A 21,502-nucleotide genomic window follows, 5' to 3' on the forward strand; every position below is an offset into this window, starting at 1 on the left:
AGCTGAGCGCCAAAGAATTGATGCTTTTGAACTGTGGTGCTGGAGAAGACTCTTGAGAGTCCCTTGGACTGCAAGAAGATCCAACCAGTCCATCCTAAATAAGATCAGTCCTGGGTGTTCATTGGAAGGACTGATGTTGAAGCTGAAACTCCAATACTTTGGCCACCTGATGTGAAGAGCTGACTCATTTGAAAAGACCCTGATGCTGGTAAGGATTGAGGGCAGGAAGAGAAGGGGACGACAGAGAATGAGATGGTTGGATGAGTATCACCGACTCAATGGACATGAGTTTAGGTGAACTCCAGACAGCTTAGGTAAGGGCCAAAGGTGTGAGAGAGCATGGCTGGGGTCTGGTATGGGAGTGGGAGGTGGGCTGAGGGAGGGGTGGGATGTAGCAGGAGAGGAACGCTGAGGCCTGAGGGGGCCTGGAACACTCACCCATGTAGGGCTTGGTCCCGGCCATGGAGGAAGCCTTTTCTGCGCCTTTCACGACTGTCGCTATGTTGAAGTCTGTGATGTGAACGTGTCCTGGAGACAGAGAATCAGAAAAAGCAGTTAGCAAAAGCTGCAGGCAGCTGGGTTATCTCCCATCTGATTTAACAGTGTGGTATGCAAGGGGGGATGTACAGGAAGAAAATATCAGAATTTTTATTTACATTTGTGTTTATTTGATACTTTAGGAGGGTCTGTTTTGGCCACATTATTGACAGTAGCCAAGCTATGGAATCATAATAATAAGTGGAATCACAATCACAAGTCAATCCTAAAGGAAATCAGTCCTGAATATTCATTGGAAGGACTGATGCTGAAGCTGAAACTCCAGTACTTTGGCTACCTGACGTGAAGAACTGACTCATTGGAAAAGACCCTGATGCTGGGAAAGATTGAAGGCGGGAGGAGAAGGGGATGACAGAGGATGAGATGGTTGGACGGCATCACCGACTCGATGGACATGAGTTTGAGCAAGCTCTGGGAGTTGGTGATGGCCAGGGAAGCCTGCTGCAGTCCATGAGGTCGCAAGAGTTGGACACAACTGAGAGACTGAACTGAAGCCATGGAAGCAACCTAAGTATTGGACCTTGAGGGCATTATGCTAAGTGAGAAGTCAGACAGAGAAGGACAGATATTGCACCGTCTCAGTTGTATGTGGAATCTAAAAAATAAAAGCCAAACTTATAGAAACAGAGAGTAGAAAAGTGGTTGCCAGGGGCTAGAAGAGGAGGAAATAGGGAAAGGTTGGTAAGAGGGTACAAACTTTCAACACTAAGATGAATAACATTCAAGGATAATGAAAAGCATGGTGACACTTAGCATAAGGCCCTCCAGGTCCATCCATGTCGCTTCAAATGGCAAGTTTTCATTCTTTTTTTTTTTAAGGCTGAGTGGTATTCCATTATATAGCTAAACCACATCTTCTTTACCCCTTCATCTGTTGATGGTAGGTTCCCAGATTCCCCGGAGAACCAATACTGACTATTTGGATTTTCCTCCTTCTCCCCTCCCACCTTCCTTCTGACACTTTCTTTTCTCTCTTCACCACCACATCTCCTTGTCTCCTTCCTCCCTGTCCCTCTTCCTTCCCTCTTAGGGTACTTGACATCCATGTCCCATCGGCTCCCATTACTTTAGGCTGGACAGAAAGTGGTTTCCACCCTCAAGCCCCCTCCCTACTCAGTTCATCAGTATCGTACTAAGGCCCCCACTGGCCAGAGCAGGTGGACAGAATAAGGTGCCCTCAGGGCATGAGTATCCTCTCTTTACACCCCTCCCCCACCTACTGTTTTCCTGAAAGGAGGAGTCTGGTCTCAAGTGTCTCATTTATTTATCAGAAGCTTCCACTCTCTGGACCAGTGCCTCTAAACTTTAACATTTTTATTATGTCCTCAATATAAATACTAAGCTCCCTGAGGCTTGGTTTTCTCATCTGTAAAATGGGGATGATGATAAGAAAATATACATCTCAGAGGGCAGTTGGGAGGAGTCAGAGAATTAATACACAAGAAATGGTTACAGCATACTGCCACACAACAATGAGGGCATTTTCTGTAAGCATTGCTCTTAGCAGCATTATCCTGCCAAGGTGTGGCTCCAATCCCTTCTCCAGCTGGGGCCAATCCACCCTGCACCCTCCCATTGCCTCAGTTCTAGTTCTAACAAACAAGTAAATTCAAGTCCAGTTTTAGACTGTGAGTTATGTGAAAGTAGCTGGACATCTGAGTGGTTTCTGCACCCCACACCTGTACAGTTCCAAGCACAGCAGTACCCTTGGGACAGAATTCTGGAATCTTAGAATATAGATGGCTTTTATGTGGTTTAATTTCTCCCACTCTTAAAATTCTTTAATATTTGCATGATGAAAGTAACGCCAGCTCATTATAATAAATCGTAGAATACAAATACATGTTTGAGTTTCTCCTTTCAACATCCTAGGGTCTCCTCTACCTGCCACATAACCACACTGATTCATTTAGCTCCTCCATTCTTTCTCGCTTTTGCTTATGCAAATGTATATCCACATATCACAGGACTTTGGTTTGTTCTTGCAATAAAGAGATCATACTCCATCGATCATTCTAAAAGTCACTTTTGCATTTAATTTGGCTTTGGGATGGAGCACATGTCTCCAGGTGGCTTTAATAGTTGGCTCAGGCTGAGCATATGAACAAATCATGGCCCATGAAAACTGGGGAGATGATTTTCTAGGGGGTTCAGGAAAGGAAACGTTTTCTTCCTTTTCCTTCCAGAAGCTATCTAAAGTGATATTCTTTGCCTTTGGCTGGTGTGATGTGGGGAAATGACCCCTGCCCCAAACTGTAGAAGCCATTGGGTGCCACAAAGAAAGACAAGCTAAAGATGAAGCCCATTTTTGGAGAAGGCAGAGCTGCAAGGACAGCAGAGAAATGGTACCAAAGCCTGATCAAACCCTGCCTGAAGCCATATTCCACTGGGCTTCAGTTATACGTGCTGAAAAACACGTTGCTTAGGGCGATTTGAGTTGGGCTCCTTGTTGTCTGCCACACACTGTTGGTGTCCTAATTCATGCAGCCACTTACCACAAGATTTCAGCAGGTTATTTCACTCTATAAGCCTCCTAATATTAATAAGTACCTGGTAGGGTAACTGTGAGCATTCAACAGGGTGTTTAGGGACTGAGGATGTGACCTTTGAGCAAAGATCTGAAGAAGAGAGGCAGCAAGCCAGTGGACTTCTAGGGGGAGGAGTGAGGTGGCTGAGGGAACTGGCAGCACCAGGACCTTGCAAGGGCCAGCAAGGAGGCCAGAAGGAGAAAGGGGGAAAGGGCTCAGGTGGCTTTTACCCCAAGCCTGAGGGTTTTGAGAAAGACAGACACAATCCCAGTCATTTGTATCACTTTGGCTTGTGTGTGGATTACTGGGGCAAGACTCAAAGCAGGGAAACTGATTAAGAGGGGAAAAAATGCATCCCTCATCTATGTAAGCTGCTATTGTTTAAGGTTGCGTAAACGGTACAGAATTGGTGCTGAAGTTCATGTTAGTCGTTGAACAACTTCTGTAGGGGGTGGGGTATGGCTACTCACCCCCCTTTTATAAAAATTTTTTGGATGTGGATCGTTTTTAAAGTCTTTCTTGAATTTGTTACGATGTTGCTTCTATTTTAGGTTTTGGTTTTTTGTCCGTGAAGCTTGTAGGATCTTAGTTCCCTGACCAAAGATTGAATTTGCACCTCCTGAATTGGAAGGTGAGGCCGTAACCACTGGACTGCCAGGAAAGTCCTGCCCTTCCCCCTCCTCGAGCCTGAAGTTCTAGAGACCAGTGACCCATCCACGGTTGGCAGCTGAAACGTGGAGAGCCATGTTTTGTCTCTAGTCTCTTTCCAGTGGGCGCTTCCACCGCCCCCTGTTGCCCCCTTCAGGGTGGAGTCGCCCGGCCCTGTCCTTGTTTCCTCCTGGCCCTCCAGGGTGGAGGCTCTGGGGCAGCTCTGAAGCAGACCTGTCTTCCCAGCAAGTCACCTCCAGCAGGAGTGCCAGACAGCAGAACCCCATTTTTGATTTCCACACCATGCTAGCTGATGAGCTGAAACTTCCTGGTGTGCCTCCTTTACCGGTTGAGTCAAGATGTGGGAAAGTGAAAATTAGTGCCATACGAGGTCTCCTCTGAGTCCCTTCTCAGGAGAATGGAAATTTACTACAAAGTGTGCACATATGAACAGTTTTCGGCTATTTGCTTTCTGTAAATTAAAAACATTCAGCAATCCGTGAGAGAATGAGCCCAGTATACGGTGTGAGATCCATTAGTAAAAGTTTGAATGAGAATCATGAACAATTGCCCTCCCACCCCTGTTTGTGCATCCTGTACTCCAGCTCTGCTCTCTCCTTTCTCTGAACACATGGAAACTCATCACACCTCCAAGACTTTGACACCATTTGGAAAGCTTTGCCCTCTGCCTGGCAGATTTCCATTCATTCTTCAAAACCTGGCCCAAGAGTTGTATTCCTGATGGATGGACATCCAGCCTTTGCTTGATTGCTTCCACTAACAGGAAACTCACTACCATGGGGGGTTGTGTCTCAGTTGACTTGCTCTGCTAAAACAGATTACCATGGACTGGGTGGTGTAAACATCAACATTTATTCCTCAGTATCCGAGCCTGGAAGTCCAAGACCAGAGTCCAGCACGCTAGGGTCCTTGGTTTCTTCCTGGGTTACTTGGCAGGTTTCTTGCTGTATCCTCACATTGTGAGGAGAGAACAAGTTCCAGCCCCTTCATCCCATTATAGAGCACAAATCCCGTTGTGGGGGCTCCAATCCTTTGACTTCTTCCAAACCCAATTACTTCCTAAAGGCCTCAGCTCCAAAAGCCATCACACTGGGAGTTAAGGCTTCAACATACCAATTTAATTAACTCCATGGACACTTAGTCCATGGAAGACTGACTGGTTTAGGCCTCTCTCCTGGACCCTCCCAACTCCTCTCCATTTTCATTTCCATCCTAGCATCCACTATGCTGTATCTGCTGTGTCTGTCTCCTTGAGACCAGGTATCCTCCCTTGTTCATTTCTATGTCCCCTGTATGTTAGCACTGGCCTGATCTGGAAAAAGTACTTAACAAGTGTTTGTTGACTGGCTGACTTACTGACCAAATAAAAGATGGAATGAAAGAAATATGGTGAGCAAATGCTATCATCTTTCTTCATTATTTACTTCTTAGAGCTATCATGATATTTACAGGATCTGACAACATTCCATTTTTTACTTTTAAGACTACAGCAGCATCAATTTTTCAACCAGATCTTAAATGATGAGACTCAGCCACCATCTCTGTGATTTTGTACTCCCTGGGGCCAGCATCAGGCTCGGCATGTGCATGAAAAGTGTACGGAAGTGAGAAATGGACCATAAAGAAGACTGAGTACCAAAGATTGATGCTTTCAAACTGTGGTGCTGAAGAAGACTCTTGAGAGCCCCTTGGACAGTAAGGAGATCAAACCAGTCAATCCTAAAGGAAATCAACCTTGAATATTCTTTGGAAGGACCGATGCTGAAGCTGAAGCTCCAATATTTTGGTCACTGCTTCGAAGAGCCAACTCACTGGAAAAGACTGATGCTGGGAAAGATTGAAGGCAAGAGAAGGGGGAAGCAGAGGATGAGCTGGTTAGATAGCATCACTGACTCAATAGACATGAGTTTGATCAAACTCCAGAAGAGAGTGAAGGACAGGGAAGCCTGGTGTGCTACAGATTATGGGGTTGCAAAGAGTAGGGCACAACTTAGTGACTGAACAACAACAACAATCTGTGCATTTGGGGGAAGAGCACTTGAAACTCTACACACTAAGGATGTGTCAGTTATTTGTGCCATGGAACTGGGGGATGGGATGATGGAGATTATACAGGGCTAAAGTTCCATCCACAGTCCCTGCACTGGGAAATAATTACTGATGCACAGAATCAACTCAGCATTACCAGTAGTAGTGACTCCTGCTTTGAAACTGGTTCCTGCATTTTCCTTGCATATTCCAGGAGGAAGCATCCAAAGCATCCTGGATTTTGCTGTATTTTCACTTGCTTCTCCTGCAGCCACATTGCACCAGTGTCTGTTCCTGCTCCACCATGCTCTCTCCCTTCCCTTCACCCCTCTCAGCTCCTGAAATGAAATTACCTTAACTCTGTATGGATATTTACCAAATGAAGGAGGACAGTGGAGTGATCTCACTGGGACCAACAAGGCCACAGCCTGGGAGAAGATGAGAGTCTGCTTGGGAGGGGATAGTCAACCCAGTGGCAGGCTTTTAGATCTGTCCTCAGAAGCTAAGATTGGACTTCAGGTAGTAGCCATCAGAGGGCGCTAGACCAGAAGTTAGGATGGCAAGAAGGCCCTGCGTAAGAGATGATCTTCTACCACATAATTTTTTTGCCTTGTTTCCCTGAAATTCAGAGTCAAGTCTCATATGAACATCTGTCTCCATCTTAGGTGGTTTACAGGTGTACAACGTGCCTAAGCCAGAGGTCAGAGTGGTGCTGCTGAAAAGATGCAGCTGGATGCCCAAGGATGCTCAAGAGGATGAGAACCCTAGCTGTGGATCCAGCTGCCCCACCCATGGAAGGCCCCAGAGCTCACTGGTAATAAAGCTAATAATATCTACTTCCAAGATGCTGGTGTGATATAACCCTGTGATATAACCCTGGATGCCGATCCTCCCCTTAGGATCATCCTGAACACTTTTCCTTCCTCCCACTTCTCTTCATGGAGATCATACTGAACTTACTTCAGGACAGTGGTAGAAAGAGACAGAAAGAAGAAGGAAGGAAGGAAAGAAGGAATTGAAGAAAGAAAAGGAAAGGAAGGGAGAGAGAAAGAGAGAGAGAGAGGGAGAGAAACAAATCAAATTCTAAGGCACCAGCTTCTTCAGGCTTCATTTGGCTTTACTGCAGTAGGAAGACTGACTGTGTGAAGGCAGGCCTTTGCCTGATGTAGAATGAAATGACCCTCTGGTTTTCTTCTGCTTTATTTGCTTTGACTTCCTTCCATTTGTTGGTCATAGGGTAGGAAGGCAGGGCTATCAAAACAATCTGTGTGTTCCCAGATCTCCTGAGACAGAAGAGAACAAAAAACTGGGAACAAGAAATGCAACAGGTCTGGGGTTTCCTAAGCTCCTAGACTGAGATTTGGGGGAATTCCCAGCTGCAGTCCATGGGGCCATAAAGAGTCAGACACAACTAAGCGACTGAACAACTCAGCTGAGATGAGTTTCAATACCTTCCCCCAGATATACTGTGATTTCATAAAATCTGCCCAGACTTCACATCCTATTTGAGTTGATCCTGCTTAAACACCACCTCACTCAAGGCTTTTGAATGAGCTCAGTAATTCTGTTTCTTTCCCCTTTCTCTACTTCTGTGGCTTTTAATTTAATGTTAAATCACTAGATTTTGGTTAATTAGTTACTAGCATAGCCAAGGCTACCTGACCAATGTGCTCCCCTTCCATATGTATTTTGGTATGTGATTTTACACAATCATGCAAATCACAATGAATCAGATGCAGAGAGGCTTTTAGAACACTTTCTCAGCCATGATCTGCTCTTTGCAAGGACTCTGAGGGGCACTGGGATAGAGATTATCTTTTGACACTTAGTATCCTTTTCCTCTCCTTTCTTTCCTGCCCCCTGTATTATAAGGACAAGAAAGAGAGAGAGAGAGAGAGAGAAACAAAAAAACATGTCTTGACTCTCTTGCAGCTAGGGTTCTGGGCAAGATTTAGATTCTGCCATTCAAATGCATGCTGTTCAAATGCACTCAGGCAAGATTTGGAATGGGGTTTCCCTGGTGGCTCAGACAGTAAAGAATCCACCTGCAATGTGAGAGACCTGGATTTGATCTCTGGGTCAGGAAGATCCCCTGGAGGGGGGCATGGCAACTTACTCCAGTTTACTCCAGTATTCTTGCCTGGAGAATCCCCATGGACAGAGGTGCCTAGCAGGCTTCAGACCACGGGGTCACAAAGAGTCAGCCATGACTGAGTGACTAGCACAGCACAAGGTTTGGAAAAAGAAAGTAAGCCAAGGGAGAAAGCCATTTGAAGGCTGGAGTTACACCATCTCAAGCCAAGGAAGTATGCATGTCACCAAACCAGAAGCTCAGGGAGAGAACTGACACCTACCCATCCCTCTTGCCTTCAGAGGGAGGACAGCCCTGCAGACATCTTGACCTTGGATTTCAGTCACCAAGACTGTGAGAAAATACATCTCTGCTCTTAATTGCCTCTCAATTTGTGGGACTTTGTTCCAACACCCCTGGGAAGCTAATACAGGAGGCTATTTATTGGGGGGGTCATGAGAGATTCCTTACACAGGGTTTTCAGGACCTTAAGACATCACATTGTACTAGACACTTCCTTCCACTCCCAGCAGTCTTCAGAAAGAATCTCAATACAGCCCTCCCAAGGATCCCAGTGTAGCTTTAAACTGCATTCCTAAGTTTTATCCTTAAACTCTTGGAACCCTATCTAGAATAATGACACTAACTCTTCGTTCCTCAGACTTAGCAGAAATACCTCTACCCCTCAATTTGCCCCAGTGGTTCTCTCCACTTCCATCTCCGCTGTTCCAATCCCTGTATCTCAGGCTTCAGCATCAATACATGCCTTCTGTTAATTTCCTGGACTCTCTTCCTGCCAAGATGGAGATGGCATGGCACACACAGTGTTCTGATGAGGGGGATAGGGGTGTTGCTGCTGCTGGATATTGCCGTTTTGGGGAGCACTCATCACAATTATCAACAAATATGTTAGCAACAGATGGAGAGGCAATTCTTCAAAATCAGTCCAGTGAGTGCATGCTCTGAAATATTGTCTATTAATAGAAAACTTGAGGTATAGTAAAGCCAACAGATTAAGAGACAACTGCCATTGAAAAGACAAGCCTGTCATTCATGGTTCCTAAGAGGAGGGGACACGTCATACCATTGGGGGTCACCCCGGGGAAGCATCAGGGTCAGTCACGAGACACAGGGACAAGGGAGAAAATGTGATCAAGAGCTTCTCTGGTGGTTTCTGTGGGAAGGAACAGGAGAGGCAGGGCAAGCAAGCTTAGGACTGGCTAGTCTGAATAATTTCAGGAGTTTGGGAAGAGGCAGGGCAAGCAGGCTTAGGACTGGCTAGTCTGAATAATTTCAGGAGTTTCTGGGGGCACAGGACTGTCCCTGGTCATCTGGATCCTGGCACAGGGAAGCTTAGGGAAAGTGGACGGTGGCCTGGAGTGTGCAAAAGTCAAGCATCCACATACAGGAAAGAGAAGACACAGTGAATACAATGAGAAAACAAATTCACTCTGCTGGTGTGCCTTTACTAAAGATCCTAAAGCTCCAGGTGAGGTTTCTGACCCCCAAGTGTTCATCCCAAGGCCACTGAGAAGAGTGAGTTCTACACTTCATAGCCAGCTGTTCTGGGACCATTGGAGCTTTCTCACTGGCCTTCTAGAATGCTCTGTTGCCCTTCCCAACGCTCTGTTGACTTCATGCATGCTGCAGGATCTAGCAAGCCCTCCCTCCTCCTCCTCTCCAAGCCTCACTGCCCTGGTGTTCCTGCACAGCTTCACCCTGTCCTGCCCAGCACTGGCCTTGCTGGGTCTGTATCACTCTATCTCTCCTGCAGCCCTGGATACACCTTAGAACCACCTGGTAACTTTAAAAATCCCACTTTCTCCTGCAAGATGAGTCAAATAGGACTTCTAAGTTTGGCCCTTGGAATTGGCACTTTTTATAGTTCCTAGGTGATGTGCAGCCATGGCTGAGAAACACTACCCTAGACTGTGAGGTTCTTGACCACAGAGGCTCTGTGTCCTTCGGTCACCTGGCACAATGCCTGGCCTACAGCAGGTCTGCAAAATGATGGAGTCACTTTTTTGCATACAGAAGAGGAAAAAGCTACAGCTGTCTCTTGGTATCTTCAAGAGACTAGAGTCAGGACTCCCACTGATACCAAAGTCTTTGGATGTTAAAATCCTGTGTATAAAGTGGTGTAGAATTTACCACTTGGGCACACCTGTCCAAGTTTTTTCAACTTTTAATACCTAATACAATGCAAATGCTATGTAAATAGTCATAAATACAATGTATATGTTATATAAATAGTTGCCAGCAGTGAATTCAAGTTTTGCTTTTTGACACTTTTTGGAATTTTTTTCCCCAAATGTTTTTTGATCTGAGATTGGCTGAATCTGAGAATGTGGACCCCTCAGATGCAGAAAGCTAACAGTATACCGTCAGTAAATTTGAACAAGAGTCTTCAGTGACACTCAGGGCAAAATGCAAACACTGCCCTTCTGTCTCTGACTCCCAGTTTTTTGCCCATTTTGAGGGAAGTCAAACTCCAATACTTTGGCCACTTGATGCACAGAGCTGATTCATTTGAAAAGACCCTGATGCTGGGAAAGATTGAGGGCAGAAGGAGAAGGGAATAGCAGAGGATGAGATGGTTGGATGGCATCACCGACTCGATGGACATGAGTTTGGGTAAACTCCAGGAGTTGGTGATGGACAGAGAGGCCTGGTGTGCTGCGGTCTATGGGGTCACAAAGAGTCAGACATGACTGAGTGACTGGACTGAACTGAAAGCTCCCCAGTGATGCTTTCAAACTGTGGTGCTGGAGAAGACTCTTGAGAGTCCCTCAGACAGCAAGTCCCTCAGACAGCAAGCCCCTCAGACAGCAAGCCAAAAGGAAAGAGTCAATCCTAAAGGAAACCAACCCTGAGTATTCATTGGAAGGACTGATGTTGAAGCCGAAGCTTCAAAACTCTAGCCACCTGATGTGGAGAGCGGACTCATTGGAAAATATCCTGATGCTGGGAAAGACTGAAGGCAAAAGGAGAAAGGGACCGCAGAGGATGAGATGGTTGGATGACATCACCAACTCAATGAAGATGAGTTTGAGCAAGCTCTGGGAGATAGTGATGGACAGGGAAATCCTGGAATGCTGCAGTCCATGGGGGTCTCAAAGAGTTGGACACAACTGAGCAACTGAACAAAACTAACAAGTTCCACATGTGTTAAAGACCACCACCCCTACTTGTGCTAGTGACTCTTCCTTTTCTATGAGCATCTTACAGATGATTGCATTAATCTCTGCAATTCTTCCCTCCTCTTGGGATCCATCCTTCTTGGGATGCAACTTGGCAGTGCCCAACCCCCCAGTTGGTTGGGTCTTGTGACTTTCTTTGCCCACTGAGATGGCAGCAAATGTGACACAGGTGGAGGCTGAGTGACTGGACTTTCCCTGCTCCTTCTCCTGCTCTGGCCATGCAAGGTCACATGGGGCTGACCTGCCAGAGGATGACCCATGAGCCGCTGGGCTGAGCTGTCTAGTCCATGAACCAAAGTCATGGTGTACCAGCAAGCAGCCAGGTGAACCCCAGACATGGCAGTGAGCACAGCCAATGTCACTGCAGCTGCCTAGCTGACCCTGTTGGACCTCAGTCTTAGGAGCAAGCCCTGCCTATGAAAGCTTCAGAGACCTGTGAGCTTAATTGGATGCATGTTTGTGCCATTATATTCACGTGGTTATTCATCACCCAGCATCACTGTACCAAGAGAAAATTAAATGCAATCCCTTCCCCCTACAGTTTAAATTCCCTATTTCCTCAAGCACTTTGCCCTCAGCCCTAAAGCACACTCAGCTCTTCTCCTCATACAACTCTAGTATGCTACCTCTTCCTTCAACTTCCTTTAACCTCCAGGAATTGTCTTATTCGGGCTTCCCAGGTGGTGTTAGTGGTTAAGAACCTGCCTGCCAGTGCAGGAGACATAAGAGACATGGGTTCGATCCCTGGGTCAGGAAGCTCCCCTGGAGGAGGGCATGGCATCCCACCCCAGTATTCTTACCTGGAGAATCCCATGGACAGAGGAGCCTGGCGGGCTACAGTCCATAGTGTCTCAAAGAGTCGGACACGACTGAGCGACCTAGGATGCATATGCTATCTCTCTGCTTTTGCTGTTAGCCAAGAGAACCCAATCTCAAAGGAGAATTAGGACCCATTCTAGGAGATGAATCCAGCCTGGCGGACAAGAAAGCAGGGCAGACACTGGGGGAGCAAAGTCTTCCATAAGTCTTGGATTTTGTGTAACCAGCAGATCTTGAACATTTTTAATAAAAATATAAATGCAGTTATTTAATTATGCTTATGCTTCATTGTAAACACAGCAACCAACTTGTTCTCTGAGAAAACATTTAATGAGATTCATCAGCAAACTCTTTAAATAGGAACACACAGTTAACTGTTTTGTAAACTTTTTTTAATGCAGTTAACAAAAGGCTAAGGAGATCTGTGAAGAAGGCTGAACGCCGAAGAATTGATGCTTTTGAACTGTGGTGTTGAAGAAGACTCTTGAGAGTCCCTTGGGCTTCAAGGAGATCCAACCAGTCCATTCTGAAGGAGATCAGCCCTGGGATTTCTTTGGAGGGAATGATGCTGAAGCTGAAACTCCAGTACTTTGGCCATCTCATGCGAAGAGTTGACTCATTGGAAAAGAGTCTGATGCTGGGAGGGATTGGGGGTAGGAGGAGAAGGGGACGACAGAGGATGAGATGGCTGGATGGCATCACTGACTCAATGGATGTGAGTCTGAGTGAACTCCGGGAGTTGGTGATGGACAGGGAGGCCTGGCGTGCTGTGATTCATGGGGTCGCAAAGAGTCAGACACGATTGAGCGACTGAACTGAACTGAAGGAGATCGAATGTACAGAATGGTGATTATAACTAATAATACTGTATTGTGGAGTTGAAATTTGCCAAGAAGGTAGATCTTAAATGTTCTCACTATTCACACAGTAAAAATGCAACTATGTAGATATATTCCTAAGTATTTTATTCTTTCCGTTGCAATAGTGAATGGAATTGTTTCCTTAATTTCTCTTTCTGTTTTCTCATTAGTGTATAGGAATTCAAGGGATTTCTGTGTGTTGATTTTATATCCTGCAACTTTACTATAGTCATTGATTAGTTCTAGTAATTTTGTGGTGGAGTCTTTAGGGTTTTCTACGTAGAGGATCATGTCATCTGCAAATAGTGAGAGTTTTACTTCTTCTTTTCCAATTTGGATTCCTTTTATTTCTTTTTCTGCTCTGATTGCTGTGGCCAAAACTTCCAAAACTATGTTGAATAGTAATGGTGAAAGTGGGCACCCTTGTCTTGTTCCTGTCTTTAGAGGAAATGCTTTCAATTTTTCACCATTGAGGATAATGTTTGCTGTGGGTTTGTCATATATAGCTTTTATTATGTTGAGGTATGTTCCTTCTATTCCTGCTTTCTGGAGAGTTTTTTATCATAAATGCATGTTGAATTTTGTCAAAGGCTTTCTCTGCATCTATTGAGATAATCATATGGTTTTTATTTTTCAATTTGTTAATGTGGTGTATTACATTGATTGATTTGCGGATATTGAAGAATCCTTGCATCCCTGGGAGAAAGCCCACTTGGTCATGGTGTATGATCTTTTTAATGTGTTGTTGGATTCTGATTGCTAGAATTTTGTTAAGGATTTTTGCATCTATGTTCATCAGTGATATTGGCCTGTAGTTTTCTTTTTTTGTGGGATCTTTGTCAGGTTTTGGTATTAGGGTGATGGTGGCCTCATAGAATGAGTTTGGAAGTTTACCTCCCTCTGCAATTTTCTGGAAGAGTTTGAGCAGGATAGGTGTTATCTCTTCTCTAAATTTTTGGTAGAATTCAGCTGTGAAGCCATCTGGACCTGGGCTTTTGTTTGCTGGAAGATTTTTGATTACTGTTTCAATTTCCGTGCTTGTCATGGGTCTGTTAAGATTTTCTATTTCTTCCTGGTCCAGTTTTGGAAAGTTGTACTTTTCTAAGAATTTGTCCATTTCTTCCACGTTGTCTATTTTATTGGCATATAATTGTTGATAGTAGTCTCTTATGATCCTTTGTATTTCTGTGTTGTCTGTTGTGATCTCTCCATTTTCGTTTCTAATTTTATTGATTTGATTTTTCTCCCTTTGTTTGTTGATAAGTCTGGCTAATGGTTTGTCAATTTTATTTATCCTTTCAAAGAACCAGCTTTTGGTTTTGTTGATTTTTGCTATGGTCTCTTTTGTTTCTTTTGCATTTATTTCTGCTCTAATTTTTAAGATTTCTTTCCTTCTACTAACCCTGGGGTTCTTAATTTCTTCCTTTTCTAGTTGCTTTAGGTGTAGAGTTAGGTTATTTATTTGACTTTTTTCTTGTTTCTTGAGGTGTGCCTGTATTGCTATGAACTTTCCCCTTAGGACGGCTTTTACCGTGTACTAAAGACCTATACATAGAAAACTATAAAACACTAGTGAAAGAAATCAAAGAGGACACTAATAGATGGAGAAATATACCATGTTCATGGATTGGAAGAATCAATATAGTGAAAATGAGTATACTACCCAAAGCAATTTATAGATTCAATGCAATCCCTATCAAGCTACCAACAGTATTCTTCACAGAGCTAGAACAAATAATTTCACAATTTGTATGGAAATACAAAAAACCTCGAATAGCCAAAGCGATCTTGAGAAAGAAGAATGGAACTGGAGGAATCAACCTACCTGACTTCAGGCTCTACTACAAAGCCACAGTTATCAAGACAGTATGGTACTGGCACAAAGACAGAAATATAGATCAATGGAACAAAATAGAAAGCCCAGAGATAAATCCATGCACATATGGACACCTTATCTTTGACAAAGGAGGCGAGAATATACAATGGATTAAAGACAATCTCTTTAACAATTGGTGCTGGGAAATCTGGTCAACCACTTGTAAAAGAATGAAACTAGAGCACTTTCTAACACCATACACAAAAATAAACTCAAAATGGATTAAAGATCTAAATGTAAGACCAGAAACTATAAAACTCCTAGAGGAGAACATAGGCAAAACACTCTCTGACATACATCACAGCAGGATCCTCTATGACCCACCTCCCAGAATATTGGAAATAAAAGCAAAAATAAACAAATGGGACCTAATTAACCTTAAAAGCTTCTGCACATCAAAGGAAACTATTAGCAAGGTGAAAAGACAGCCTTCAGAATGGGAGAAAATAATAGCAAATGAAGCAACAGACAAACAACTAATCTCAAAAATATACAAGCAACTCCTACAGCTCAACTCCAGAAAAATAAATGACCCAATCAAAAAATGGGCCAAAGAACTAAATAGACATTTCTCCAAAGAAGACATACAGATGGCTAACAAACACATGAAAAGATGCTCAACATCACTCATTATCAGAGAAACGCAAATCAAAACCACATTGAGGTACCATCTCACACCAGTCAGGATGGCTACGATCCAAAAGTCTACAAATAATAAATGCTGGAGAGGATGTGGAGGAAAGGGAACCCTCTTAACCTGTTGGTGGGAATGCAAACTAGTACAGCCACTATGGAGAACAGTGTGGAGATTCCTTAAAAAACTGGAAATAGAACTGCCTTATGATCCAGCAATCCCACTGCTGGGCATACACACTGAGGAAACCAGAAGGGAAAGAGACACGTGTACCCCAATGTTCATCGCAGCACTGTTTATAGTAGCCAGGACATGGAAGCAACCTAGATGTCCATCAGCAGATGAATGGATAAGAAAGCAGTGGTACATATACACAATGGAGTATTACTCAGCCATTAAAAAGAATACATTTGAATCAGTTCTAATGAGGTGGATGAAACTGGAGCCTATTATACAGAATGAAGTAAGCCAGAAAGAAAAATACCAGTATACTAACGCATATATATGGAATTTAGAAAGATGGTAACAATAACCCTGTGTACGAGACAGCAAAAGAGACACTGATGTATAGAATAGTCTTATGGACTCTGCTGGAGGGGGAAAGGGTGGGAAGATTCGGGAGAATGGCATTGAAACATGTAAAATATCATGTATGAAACGAGTTGCCAGTCCAGGTTCGATGCACGATACTGGATGCTTGGGGCTGGTGCGCTGGGACGACCCAGGGGGATGGTGTGGGGAGGGAGGAGGGAGGAGGGTTCAGGATGGGGAACACATGTATACCTGTGGCGGATTCATTTTGATATTTGGCAAAACTAATACAATTATGTAAAGTTTAAAAATAAAATAAAATTAAAAAAAAATGCAACTATGAGTGGTGATGGATATTACCAGTTGATTTTGGAGCTGATTTCACAATGTATATGTGTATTAAATCATCATGTTGTACACCTTTTAAAAATCACATTGTACAACATATTGTACTACATATATACAATTTTTATTTTCCAGTAATACCTCAATAGAGCTGGAGGGAAAAGAAAGGCAACAATGACTAAGAAAGGAAAAAAAGAAAAGCTAATGAGATTCTATCTGCTGTCATAAATCAGAGAAAGGAAAACCATGGTCACAGCCTCCTCTCCTGTCCTTCTCTCCTGGGGAGACTTGTGTTTTCTGAGAATCTCTGCTCCTAATTTTCCTTCTGCACTTTCTGAAAAGGCACCCACTGGATGCTAAAGATGAAGGAGGGGAGGGTATCAGCCACTCACTCCTTAGTGTGTTAGTGTTCAGTGCTCTGTTCCCATACCAAGCTTGATAAAATAGGATCTTAGAGAAGAGAGACAAGGGTCCAGTAAGAGGTGCTTGGGGAGTGTGTGGAATGCTGCAAAACTATAGCACAGGGTCAGGACACTGTATAAGTGGGTGGTGAAGGACAAGGTGACTGCAGCGATGAAATTAAAAGACATTTACTTCTTGGCAGGAAAGTTATGACCAACCTAGATAGCATATTGAAAAGCAGAGACATTACTTTGCCAACAAAGGTCCGTCTAGTCAAGGCTATGGTTTTTCCTGTGGAAACATATGGATGTGAGAGTTGGACTGTGAAGAAGGCTGAGTGCCAAAGAATTGACGCTTTTGAACTGTGGTGTTGGAGAAGACTCTTGAGAGTCCCTTGGGCTGCAAGGAGACCCAACCAGTCCATTCTAAAGGAGATCAGCCCTGGGATTTCTTTGGAAGGAATGATGCTAAAGCTGAAACTGCAGTACTTTGGCCACCTCATGTGAAGAGTTGACTCATTGGAAAAGACTCTGATGCTGGGAGGGATGGGGGCAGGAGGAGAAGGGGACGACAGAGGATGAGATGGCTGGATGGCATCACTGACTCGATGGACGTGAGTCTCAGTGAACTCCGGGAGTTGGTGATGGACAGGGAGGCCTGGTGTGCTGTGATTCATGGGGTTGCAAAGAGTTGGACACGACTGAGCGACTGAACTGAACTGAACTGAAGGACAGGGTGTGGTGTTGGAGAAGACTCTTGAGAGTCCCTTGGACTGCAAGGAGATCCAACCAGTCCATCCTAAATGAGACCAGTCCTGGAACTGAACTGACTGACAGGGAGGAAATATGAAAAATGCGAAAGGGCTGAGGTGGAGAGGTGAGGCCGAGTGCAGAAGGGGAGGAAGGAAAGGATGGATGCAGATCCAGGAACTCAGGAGCGAGGGAACACAGAGAAGGTGGTGTGAGCTGTGGCCCGAGGCTAGGCTGTAGCGTCGGGCAGGAACTGTGGCATCAGGCAGGCCCAGCTACCCCACAGGCTCCCTGAATCTCCTTTCTTCGTAGATGAAGCAGCTGAATTATTCCTATTGCCTGGTGTTCCTGTCTTGATTTTGCTTTCCAGAAGGAAAGCTGCCCAGCTTCTGAAAGGTCTTTGTCCCAAAGTCTCTCTCAGTCAGTAGGCAGGGCTCTGAGGATTCCAGCCAGAACCCTGCTTCCCAGGCCCCTGGCTTCCAGGACAGTCCTGCCAGGGGTCCTGCATCACTCAGCCTGGGCCTCCGCTTGCCTCCACCTCACCTGCTTCTGTGGTCTGAGCAGAGAAAGGATAGGGGAGGCCGAGTCCTATAAGCTAACAGAGCCCTCATGAGCACCTCTTATGTCTCGGTGCTGGGAGCCCTCACTGTCCCGTCTTACACCTTCACGGCCCTGCCAGGTGGTATTACTTCTGCTATGTAACCTGCCCAAAGACACACAGCTAGTTGGGGGACCAGTTGAGACTCGGGTCTGGGGTTCCTGACTTTTACATACAAACTGGGGACCCTGATTTGCATCCTCAGCTCTGCCCAGTTTTCCCTGGCATCCTGAGGTTGTCCTTGCTCTTTCATCAGGAGCCCAGGGATTTCAACTCACTGCCCCAAGGTATTTGGTCTGGTTTTAGCCTCTGGCAGGAGATTGGAGCGCTGAGGGTCCCATCCACCATTCCCATTCTGCCTCCCAATACCAAAGGGTTTACACAGTGAGGTAGGATTCCCTGAGACACACGAGTCCTAGAGAGGCTTCGAGCCACAGCATCAGCCTGCGTGGAGTCGGGGAGGGAGATCTAGCACAGTTGTGTGGAAGAGTCGACAGATTCATCTCTGGATGATTCAGCAGCATCTCATGGATTTTTCCCCACCTGCTCACTCCAGCCCACCCTCCCACAAACCCTTGAGGGATTAGTTCCTGAAAGAACATCAGTGAATTAAGTCTTCAAGTCCACCATGATTGGACTTGGCTTTACAGCCAACAGCGGCTATATATCGGCAGCTATAAAGGTGCCATTGGCATGGACTGCAGTGGACTGTCAATCATTGCTGGGTTGTACCCTGGACTCATGGTCCTAACTTGGTTGGATACCACATGCCGGGGGTTGACTCAGAACACCAAGGCCCAGGTTCTCTAAAGCAGGGTCTGTCCTCTGCTTCTTACCAAGCCTCCCAGGGGATTCTGATAAGACCAGAGTCAGAAAGCCACTGACAGGGAACTATCTCCATAGACCAGCAGTGTCAGGCTCAACTGGGAGCAGTGAGAAATGAAGAGTCCCAGATCCAACTCAATCTACTGAATCAGTTTAAGAATCTGCCCTGACTCCTCATGAAAGCTTGAGAAGCCCGGGTGAGGAAAGGCTTTAGCAGATTACTGATGATTGATGTCTAGCTCACCAAGCATACTCTATCTCACTTGATCCCATGACAATCAGGAAGGTGGGTACCATTTTGTCTGTTTTACTGAAGAAGACATGGAGGCTTTGAGAGGTGAGTGTGAGTGACTTTTCTGAAGCCCTTAGGTTCACAGGTTGGGGGGCAGGGGTGGGAGACTCAGAGCCTCCACCCCTGTATCCCATTCCCACTTCTGCCCTGTCATTCTCACACCAGGATGTGGACAATGATGTCTTCGGATGTGAAACCTTCAGACACGTTGGACTCGACTCACCACGGCAGGACACAGACCAGAAACTTACACAGGTGGCTGTTCACCAGGATTGAAACAAAAAAGGCTTTCTAGTCAACCCCAAAATACAACTCACCAGGACCCGCCCCCCGCACCCACCCAGATTCCCAGAGCCTCAAAATTGCCACTGAAACAGTCTCTAGAAAGCATTCATAACAGGCTTACCATGTTCGTCCAGCAATATGTTGTCTGGCTTGATGTCTCTGCAAGAGAAAACAGAGAAGCTGAAAATATGATTCCTTGAGTGCATGGAGGAGCACATGTCAAACATGACAGCTGGGGACAGATACCTGACAACACCCAGTGTGCTTGTATCTCCCCCAGCGTGAAGGCTCAGACAGCAAGCAGGACGGTTATTATTATTACGAAAGCAGAGCCCCGTGCTCTTACTTTTCTCTTCCTGGAACTGCAAGTGGATTGTGTGAGTATGTTTTTTCCTGAATTTTTAATGATGTCTGGCCAGTTGACTCCCAGAAGTGACTGCTCACTGAGCGCTGGGTCTCTTCGGTGGGTACAGACAATTTTGCTTCCTGGTGGAATTTAGCCCTCCCTCCTTGGTAGGTACTAACCTCCCAGGTTTAATGTCCTTTGTTCCATAGACCTGGGAATTGCAGCTCTAGGAGGGTCAGTAACTTGTCCGGGTCAGAGATGGACCACAGCCTCTGCTAGTTTTTGTATGATCTCAGGAGATGGGACATTTATTATACAGAAGTGAACGGAGCATGCGTTTCTAAAATCTGTGATTTTAATATGGAGCTTCAGAAAGCACATGTATGTTCATGATGAGTACATCAGGGTTGAAGGTGTCAATTTAGTTTCTTGAAAGATCACATCCAGCAATCAACCAGTTTTTGCAGTTTGTGAGCTTAGGAGGTTTTCTGCATTTTTAAAGGATTGTAAAAAGCAAAACAAGACACACACGTAGCACACGAAGCAAAAATGAAAAGAAATGTATCACACACACTGATGTGGCCCTTAAAATCTGAAATAGTTATTATCTGGTCCTTTTAGAAGGTTGCTGATCCAGTTTAGGGCTTCCCTGGTGGCTCAGATGGTAAAAAAAATCTGCCTGTAATGCGAGAGACCCAGGTTGATCCCTGGGTCAAGAAGATCCCCTGGAGAAGGGAATGGCAACCCAGTCCAGTATTCTTGCCTGGAGAATTTCATGGACAGATGAGCCTAGTGGGCTATAGTCCATGGGATCGCAGAGTCCGACACAACTGAGCAAATAACACTTTCACTTTTAGGGTAACAGTGGGCCATGTGCAGCAAAATCTGAGCTAGGCAGTTTCTGAAAAATTCAGCTCTCCTCATCTTTAAAGCAAAGGGCCCCCAACTCAAAGCTGGGCTTTTTAAAGGCAGGGGCTTTGCTTTCTTCACTTTTTGTACCTCCAGCGTGGTGCCTGTAACCAGCAGACACTGTCAGAGAAAAACCAGGACAGTAGTTAAAACACTTAAGATAGATTTTATTCAACAGCAATCCCCAAAGGGGAAAAGGGATCTGAGCATAGAACTGGGCTTCATTCCAAACACAGTGTGGACAAGTGGGAATTTGAAGCTGAGGAGGTAGGGGTTGGTGGATGGAAAGTCACTAACTTTTCATCAGTATTCTTGCTGAGGGCAGTCCAGGGCATCAAACCACTTGGGGGATGAGCAACCTGATCAGAGGATGATGAGTTTGGGAGGATGTTGGATTATGGCTAAACCGACTTAGTGAAGGTAAGAGTGACAGTCGCTCAGTTGTGTCTGACTCTTTGTGACCCCATGGACCATATAGTCCATTGAATTCTCCAGGCCAGAATACTGGAGTGGGTAGCTGTTCCCTTCTCCAGGGGATCTTACCAATCTGGTGAACGAATTCTGGTCTTCCACATTGCAGGCGGATTCTTTACCAGCTGAGCCACCAGGAAAGTCCAAGAATACTGGAGTTGGTAGCCTATCCCTTCTCCAGCAGATCTTCCTGACCCAGGAATCGAACTGGGGTCTCCTGCATTGCAAGCAGATTCTTTACCATCTCAGCTATCATGGAAGCCCCTAAACTGACTTAGTAGGTTTTTACTAAGACTGAACAATGCATAAACCGACATGGAAGTCCAAAAGATGATGCCTGGTTTCAAAAGAACTCAGAAGAGCCTGAGCAGAGATTTAGAGAGAAGAGAATCTTTATCAACACACAGGAAACAGGGAAGAATGAATGTGAGGGAAACACAGCCTTGGAGAAACTGAGTTGACACTTTCAGCTCTGATTTACACACCATTAGCAAGCATACACTTTC

The 21,502-nt window shown here is 45.1% G+C and overlaps 1 protein-coding gene across 3 annotated transcripts in view; it reads right to left on the reverse strand.

Annotated features, from left to right (window-relative positions):
- Nucleotides 1-21,502, reverse strand: part of STK32B (serine/threonine kinase 32B) — a 405,448-nt gene that overhangs the window by 69,599 nt on the left and 314,347 nt on the right. For 2 of the 3 annotated variants that reach the window (XM_024993630.2, XM_059887810.1), the window contains 2 exons: nucleotides 19,392-19,429; nucleotides 439-528 (listed from right to left, as the gene is read on the reverse strand). In XM_024993630.2, the coding sequence (XP_024849398.1) occupies nucleotides 439-528; nucleotides 19,392-19,429 (128 nt within the window). The remainder of the gene's footprint in view (nucleotides 1-438; nucleotides 529-19,391; nucleotides 19,430-21,502) is intronic. The other variant, XM_024993631.2, reaches the window with a different exon arrangement.

This window comes from Bos taurus, chromosome 6 (assembly GCF_002263795.3).
Source record: "Bos taurus isolate L1 Dominette 01449 registration number 42190680 breed Hereford chromosome 6, ARS-UCD2.0, whole genome shotgun sequence".
Taxonomy (NCBI): domain Eukaryota; kingdom Metazoa; phylum Chordata; class Mammalia; order Artiodactyla; family Bovidae; genus Bos; species Bos taurus.